We start from the raw sequence: 8732 nt of genomic DNA, 5'->3' as shown, positions 1-8732 counted from the left end.
GATCGAGCGAGAGAAAATATATAACCTACTGTCCCGAAGAAAAGAGCTCTCGCTCGATCTGCAATATGTTGCAGATCGAGCGAGGAAAAATGGCCAACTTACTGACTTGAATGAAAAGAGCTCTCGCTCGATCGGCAAGAATTTGCGGATCGAGCGGGAGAGAAAGAAAAAAATATTAAATTACGGAAAAACAAGAAAAACTGTGAAGCAAAAGCATAAAAAAAAAACAAAAAAGCAGAAGGGAAAGAAACACTGGGTTGCCTCCCAGTCAGCGCTAAATTTGCAGTCAGTCTATAGCTCGACTGCATGCCGTGATTTAGTCGACATTTGACGGGTCATCTAGAGTGAGATCATGCGCATCCTCTTCCGCAGTTGCTTGGACCCCTTCGAAATAATGCTTCAATCGTTGGCCATTCACCTTGAATGTTTTTGCAGTTTCCAAGCTTTTTATTTCCACTGCACCATGAGGAAAGACATCAGTAATAACAAACGGGCCAATCCATCTAGAACGCAATTTACCTGGGAATAATCGAAGTCGTAAGTGATAGAGCAAAACTTTTTGACCGACTTCAAACGCCCTTCTAGAGATCATCTTGTCGTGGAAGACCTTTGTCTTTTCCTTGTAAATCTTTGAGCTCGCATATGCATCATTGCGTATCTCTTCTAGTTCTTGTAACTGCAACTTCCGATGCGCTCCACTCTCATCCGTCTGCATGTTGAAATTTTTAATAGCCCAGTAGGCTAGATGCTCCAATTCGACAGGCAGATGACATGGTTTCCCAAAAATTAATCGATATGGGGACATCCCAATCGTTGTCTTGAATGCGGTTCTGTATGCCCACAGTGCATCATTCAACTGCAAACTCAAGTCTTTCCTAGTAGGATTCACTGTTTTCTCCAAAATGGATTTGATTTCTCGATTTGAGACCTCGGCTTGGCCATTCGATTGCGGGTAATATGCAGTGGAGAGTTTGTGCATCACATGATATTTCTTCAATAAACTAGCCATAGTCCGGTTGCAGAAGTACGTTCCTCTATCACTAATGAGGGCTCTTGGGATTCCAAACCTAGAGAAAATATTATGCTGAATGAATTTTGCAACCACTTTAGAATAGTCAGTGCGGGTGGCCTTGGCTTCCACCCATTTCGAGACATAATCCACAACAAGTAATATATAAATAAATCCATATGAACTAGGAAAAGGCCCCATGAAGTCGATGCCCCAAACATCAAAGATTTCACATATTAAAATGGGTTGCTGAGGCATCTCCTTACGCTGGGATATATTACCTGTATTTTGGCATTGAGCGCATGACTTACAAAACATGTAAGCGTCTCGAAATATGGATGGCCAGAAAAATCCATAGTCCAATACCTTTCTAGCTGTCCTTTTTGCTCCAAAATGGCCACCACAAGCATATGAGTGACAAAATGTGAGAATTGGGATTACCTCGCTTGCAGATACACATCGTCGTATGACTTGATCAGCGCAGTGCTTCCACAAGTATGGATCATCCCACACATAATATTTAGCATCACTTCGGACCTTATCTTTCTGTGCCTTAGAGAATTCAGAAGAAAATTCATTAGTAACTAAATAACTTACAATATTTGCGTACCATGGTAGTTCCGTGCTGACTGAAAATAACTGCTCATCAGGAAATTCTTCTTGTAACTTCAGCTCTTCTTCAACATGAACTAAACAACTCAAGTGGTCAGCCACTCAATTTTCGGTCCCTCTCTTGTCCTTAATCTCCACATCAAATTCGCTCAGCAGTAGTATCCATCTTATCAATCTTGGTTTTGCCTCCTTCTTCGCCATCAGAAAACGAAGAGCTGCATGATCAGAATAAACAATAACTTTAGCACCAAGTAAATATGAACGAAATTTCTCTAAAACAAAAACTATTGCTAAAAGCTCCTTTTCAGTAGTGGAGTAGTTTTGTTGGGCATCTTTCAGAATGCGCGAAGAGTAATAGATTGTAAGAGTGGGTGCCCAGTGAGCCAACTGTGTGGCTATGGGCTTTGTTGACTCTTTGTATAAACAATCTTTTGTTTAATATTATTTACACTTTTATGGCAATGACTTTATATTACTTCATATTGTTATATTGTGATATACTATTGTTGTTTTGATAAAGACCTTGAATATACTATAGTGTATGTAAGATGTGGTAGAACATGGAGATGTCTATCATGAAATACATCTTATAGTCACTGTATATTCTAAAACCGTTCCTAGTCGATTGAGCCGTCCGATAATAAGGATAAGGATCGCTCGAGTTTGAGACTAGCATTTGCGATGCGGAGTACCACGTTTCATTGGTAGGGAACATGGAGATGTTCGAAGCATGCAAATGGATATTCATAGGATGAATAGTCGAACTACCCTATCCGGACTTTCCAAGTGGTTATCACTTATCGAGTGGATAAAGTCCGCGGTTTTGGTTGTACACCATTAGTCCTTACGACTTGAAACATCATGGAGACTCTATATGCTAGTACTGTGCTTTGACTCGTTTACCGACTCTGAGGGGGTCATCAGGTGTCGAGATTGGGTACAGTTACGACACATATAGGAGTCAATGCATTGTTGTCAAGGATTCACCACATACTTGCGAGTGTGGATATCCTATGCGATCTGAGGAGATATTAGTGTGACAAATCTCTGGCCAGAGTACTTGATGTGATTTAAGAAATGGTTTCTTAGTAGCACATGCGATGTCACTAATTTGATCTTCAAGATGTATTGCATAGTTATCGAATCTTGAGCGACTCTCGATATACCAATGGTTGTTGATTCGATCGGGATATATGGATGAAGGGACCGTACTGTACGTTAACCAAAATTTACTGGTTCTTGTAGGCACTATCAGTGATACCTAGGGAATCATGGGGCGATGTTGCTAGGCGCTTTACCATGATTCGTTGGGCAAGTCGGAAAGTGTTGTTCCGAGTCACAAGGAGTTGTGAGCCCACGGCTAGCTGTATCCCTGAACCATTGAGGGTCACACAGTGTAATGGAGTTTTAATCCCCGTTGAGATAGTTAAATTTAAAGAGTTAAATTTAATGAACTAAGGAGTTGGACTTCTTAAATAAGAGTAAGGGAGTAGGATTTCCTAAAATGACATAGGGATGGACATTTTTGGAAACCACTGAATACGGATTCAGGAAAATTTATTTTGACTTTAAAACGTGCAGAAATGGTTTCTGTGCACATTGGTGAAATCGTTTCATCAATCGGAGTCACGATGAATTTTATATTAATTTCTGAACGAGCGGTCTTTGCTTGTCGGGCCCCAGCTTATGACTAATGGGCCCTAAGGTGTTAGTGGCCTGCATTATAAATAAGTTATTTCAGTACAGAAATTAAAAACAACAGGTCATTATTTTTGAGAGCAATTTTCGAAAACCCTACCCTCTCTCTCAAACATATTTCGGCCGCCCCCTTCACTCTGCCCGAGAAAATTCCGGTCTGTGATTTTGAATCGCAGTAAGGAATAACGAATCAGATTCGTGTATTCTCTTCGCAGAAAACTTCTGATAGATTTTCTAGTGCAATCTATCAGAGGGATTAAACCTCTGTTCGTGGACCTGATTGAAGGTGTTCATCGGTTCCAGGGAGAGACAACAAGAGCAGAATTGTTCTGTTGGTGTCCATTAATCTCGTTGCGAGATTTGAGGTAAAATTTATTTAATTGTTATTTAAATTTTACACACACAATAATTCAATCGATGAACGGTTGATACCCATACCATGGAAACGTTCCATGGAAAATTTTTAAACTTCCGCTGCACCGGGTATCAATCGTAATTGGTCTGGGAACTCGCCAGTTTTCCAACAGTGGTATCAGAGCCAGGTTGCTCAGATCAATCGATTGAATTAATCAATTGTACAAAATTTTTGAGTCTCGGTTTTTGAAACAAAATAAATATTTTAAATAAAAAAAAATTTTTTTTTCCGGGGGGCGAAACCCGGGCAGCGATTGGATCGCTGCCCGGAGGGGGCAGCGATGGTCGCTGCCCCCAGGGGCGGCGCACGGCGCCGCCCAAAGGGGGCGCACGGCGCCGCCCAAAGGGGGCGCACGGCGCCGCCCAGGGCGGCGATCGTCGCCGCCCAGGGCGGCGCACGGCGCTGCCCAGGGCAGCGCTGTGCGCTGGGCGCTGCGCAGGGCAGCGCTCGGCGCTGCCCAGGGCGACGCACGGCGCCGCCCAGCGGCGGCGCCAGGCGCCGCCAGGGCAGCAAACGTTGCTGCCCTAAGGGGGCAGCCGGGCTGCCCCGGCCCGCGCCCCGGCCCGCGCCAACCCGGGAATGTCCCGGGTGGCCCGCGGGAAAAATTAATTTTTAATATTTTTATTAATTTTAATATTTAAAATTTTATTTTTGGTCCGGTCAAAAATTGTTTTTGATTGGTTCACGAGATTTCGGATCGAATTGTTCGAGTCCGTAAATTTTAAAATTGATTTTGGATAAATTTGAATTTTTGGAAAATTTTAATATTTTATCCGTAAATTGAATTTTGAAATCAATTATTTTGGTACAATTGATGATAAGATATGATCTTATGATATATTAGATAAAATATGATTTTATTTGTAAAATTGGATTTTATAGATAAAATATGATTTTATTTGATATGGAGATAAAATATGATTTTATATGTGAAATGTGATTTTATATAAAATATGATTTTATCTTGTTTAAATTTGAATTGCCACAGCATGTTATCCAATAAATTAATTTTGAATTAAATGTTATTGGATAAGGATGATCGATTGCCATGACCAATTTTGTAGGTGTATGTTAGGAATTTACATTTTGTCTTTATTGTTGTTGGTTTTATTAATGGGCCTGGTTTATGGCCCGATATGAATGTCATATGTAATAAAAGTGGGCTTGGTTTATAGCCCGTTCCCACCCCCTAAAAATGTATCCCCTACTTGTCATTGTTATTTAATTGTAAATACATTAGATTTAGTGGGAGATCAAGATTTGAAGATGGTGGGCCCAGCAAACAATGAAGACTGAAGAAATGTAAATTGGAAGCATATGTAATAGGATTGCATTTGCATACTGCATATTACCTAGGATTGGACTAAGACCCGTGATTGGCAACCACGGGTCAATTAGAAATGGAATCGATCATCCTATATAATATGTGATATTATGATTGTATGCATGTTTAGACATAAATTGCGTGAATCCGGCAATGCATGCAATAAATTAAATATGATGAGACAAATGTTTTTATAAATAAAATCCCTCATTTTAAATATGATTTAAAATTTATATCAAGATAAATAAAGGAAATTTAAATATTGTTTAAATGTTCCTACCTTCCATCAACGGTCAATGTATGTGATGCTACCCGCGGATACGGTCCGGCTCATATTATTGGGGGGCCCGTCCGTCGGAAAGCTGTACATTGGATCGACAAATGTTGTAAGTTGGGTGGAACTCCCATGGGATCGGCTCATATTATTGGGGGATCCACATGGCGACCGTCTATCACAACTTAATATTGATGGGTCATCTTGACATGTCACTTTAAACGGCGTCATATTATTGGGCCCTTATTGGACATGAGGTAAAAACATGGGGTTGCTTTGGAAGCAATTGGGCTCTACCTTTTGAGAATTATGGTTGGCTGATATTATTCGGGACCATAAGTTTGTCAATTGGACTCCATGTTCTCACTAAGGAAAAAGTTTCCCGTTTTCACTAGAGGGTGGTGAAATCGTTAAAATAGTGGGAGTGAGATTCATAAATTAAATTCGCCTATTTTATGTCTTAGTAAATTGTTAAACAATCATTGATATATGTCTGTTTTTCCTTTTCAGTATTTCATACAATGAATTCGCGAAATCCTTTATTCTCGATCCTCGAACAAAACAAGCTGACTGGCGCCAACTATACGGAATGGTTCCGGAAGTTGAAGATTGTCTTAACTTCGGAGAAAATGCTCTACGTGTTAGAGAAAGCACCTCCGAAGGAAGCACCAGCTGACATAAGTCCGGAGGAATTGGCCAAACTTGATGCATGGTGTGACCATGACATCAAGACCAAATGCTATATGCAAGCCTCGATGTCTGATGAACTCCAGAGGCGATTTGAGGACACGGTGAATGCTGCTGACATTCACACGCAACTCAAGGAACTTTTTGGGGCTCAGTCGAGGGCTGAAAGGTTCTCTACTGTTAAGGAGTTGATGACATGCCGCATGCGTGAAGGGACTTCGGTCCGTGATCATGGGGTACGAGTGATTTGGCTCATACAGAAGTTAGCGACCCTTGATTTGGTGTTGGAGCATGAACTCAATGTGGACTTGCTGCTTCTATCTCTTCCTTCTTCATTTGATGGATTCGTGATAAATTTTAATATGAACAAGATAGAGGCCACCCTTGAAGAGATGGTCAATATGCTTGTTACATATGAATCCACACTTAAGAAGGATAAGCCAGCTTTCTTGGTGGGCTCCTCATCTTCTGCTAAGAAAGGGCCAAGTATGAAGGGCAAGAAACGTTCTGCCCCACCCAAGAAAGTGGAACCCGAGAAGAAGCAAAAGACAAAGGCTTCAAACGATGGAAAATCCAAGGATGTTTGCCATTACTGCAAGAAGCCGGGTCATTGGAAGCGCAACTGCAAGGAGTATCTTGAGCAGTTGGGAACTGCAAAGGGTATGTTCTATATCGAAATAAACATGTCACTTAATACAACTTCTTGGGTATTGGATACCGGATGTGGATCTCACATTTGCAATGATTTGCAGGTGATGACAAGAAGTCGCAGGCTTAGAATGGGTGAGACCCAGCTGAGGCTCGGGAATGGTTCCAGAGTTGAAGCTACGGCCATTGGAGATGTTTGTTTGATTTTGCAGAATGGTTTTAAATTATTGTTGAGAGATGTTTTATTTGTGCCAGATTTAATTAAAAACATTATTTCTATTTCTATGCTTGATAGAGATGGTTATTCTTGTAATTTTGTGAATGGGATTTGCAATATTTACAAGAATGAATGTTTAATTGGAAATGGACAACTTGAAAACGATCTATACAATTTAAAACTAAAAGACGTTCCAGTAAATTGTATTGACAAACCGGCGACAACAAACAAAAGGAAAATCGATAGTCAAAACCCGGCAAACCTTTGGCACGCTAGACTAGGTCATATTTCCTCAAGGAGGATGAACAAGCTAGTGGGAGAGGGCATGTTTGATATGTCTGATATTAACTCTCTACCTACTTGTGAATCCTGCCTAAAAGGGAAAATGACTAAATCTCCTTTTAAGGGGAAGCCTGAACGTAGTCAAAATCTGTTGGATTTGATCCATACAGATGTTTGTGGACCATTTAGAGTTGGGACTCAATATGGCCACACCTACTTCATTACCTTTACTGACGATTATTCAAGGTATGGGTATTTATATTTAATGAAATATAAGTCTGAAGCATTTGAAAAGTTCAAAGAATTCAAGGCTGAAGTAGAAAACAAGCTAGGTAAAAGTATTAAAGCACTTCGATCGGATCGAGGTGGAGAATACTTGAGTACCGAGTTTTTGGACTATCTGAAAGAGAATGGGATTCTCTCTCAGTGGACTCCTCCTATGACACCACAGCTTAATGGTGTATCGGAGCGTCGTAATCGAACTTTGTTGGACATGGTTCGATCTATGATGAGCTTCACTGAGCTTCCACCTTCGTTTTGGGGCTATGCGCTTGAAACGGCGGTATTGTTGTTGAACAACGTCCACACTAAAGCAGTGGACAAAACACCATACGAGTTATGGAATGGCAAAGCTCCTAAGTATTCATACTTGAGGATTTGGGGATGTCCGGCTTACGTGAAGCGGACAGTGGGAGATAAGTTGGATAGTCGATCCAGCTTGTGTTATTTTGTGGGGTATCCGAAGAATTCAATCGGATATTATTTCTATTATCCTGCTGAAACAAAGGTGTTTGTTTCACGGAATGCCACCTTCTTGGAGAAGGAGTTCTTATTGGATAAGAAAGGCGTGATGATGGAACTCGAAGAAGTTCGAGAAGAACCCGAAATACAAAATAACGATCCCACACCTCAGGAACCATTGCTGGACACGCCTGCACCTAGAAGATCCGAGAGGACTTCTAGACCTCCAGTTCGATATGGTCTTCTTCTTGAAGAGGGTCAAGATGAACCCGACATTGGATGTGATCCAAGAAGCTTCAAGGAAGCAATTTCTGATGCGGATTCGAATTTATGGCTTGAAGCTATGCAGTCAGAATTGGATTCGATGCATACTAACCAAGTCTGGACTTTAGTGGATCCTCCCGATGGAATTGTTCCAATAGGGTGTAAATGGATCTACAAAAGAAAGCTTGGGCCTGATGGTAAGGTATTGACCTACAAGGCGCGATTGGTGGCTAAAGGTTATACTCAAAGGCAAGGAGTTGACTATGACGAAACCTTTTCACCAGTTGCAATGTTCAAGTCCATAAGAATCCTTATTGCCATAGCTGCATGGTATGACTATGAGATATGGCAAATGGATGTGAAGACTGCTTTTCTTAATGGAGACATTAAGGAAGAAATCTATATGAAGCAGCCTGAGGGGTACACATCCATGGGAAGCGAGCATAAGGTATGCAAGCTTCAGAGATCAATTTATGGTCTAAAACAAGCATCAAGAAGTTGGAACCAGAAATTTGATGAAACAATAAAAGATTTTGGTTTCATCAAGAACCCGGAGGAACC

General features: G+C 41.0%; 1 protein-coding gene across 1 annotated transcript; it reads right to left on the bottom strand.

The window, feature by feature from the left end:
• Positions 1-316: 316 nt before the first annotated feature.
• On the bottom strand, positions 317-1009 carry LOC140889432 (uncharacterized). The gene has a single exon (XM_073297148.1). The coding sequence runs from the start codon at positions 1007-1009 to the stop codon at positions 317-319; it is 693 nt and encodes a 230-aa protein (XP_073153249.1).
• Between the last annotated feature and the right edge of the window lie 7723 nt (positions 1010-8732).

The sequence above is a fragment of the Henckelia pumila genome, chromosome 3 (genome assembly GCF_033568475.1).
Source record: "Henckelia pumila isolate YLH828 chromosome 3, ASM3356847v2, whole genome shotgun sequence".
Classification (NCBI taxonomy): Eukaryota; Viridiplantae; Streptophyta; class Magnoliopsida; order Lamiales; family Gesneriaceae; genus Henckelia; species Henckelia pumila.
Note: the sequence above shows the minus strand (reverse complement) of the source record. Positions and strands in the feature narration are given on the sequence as shown.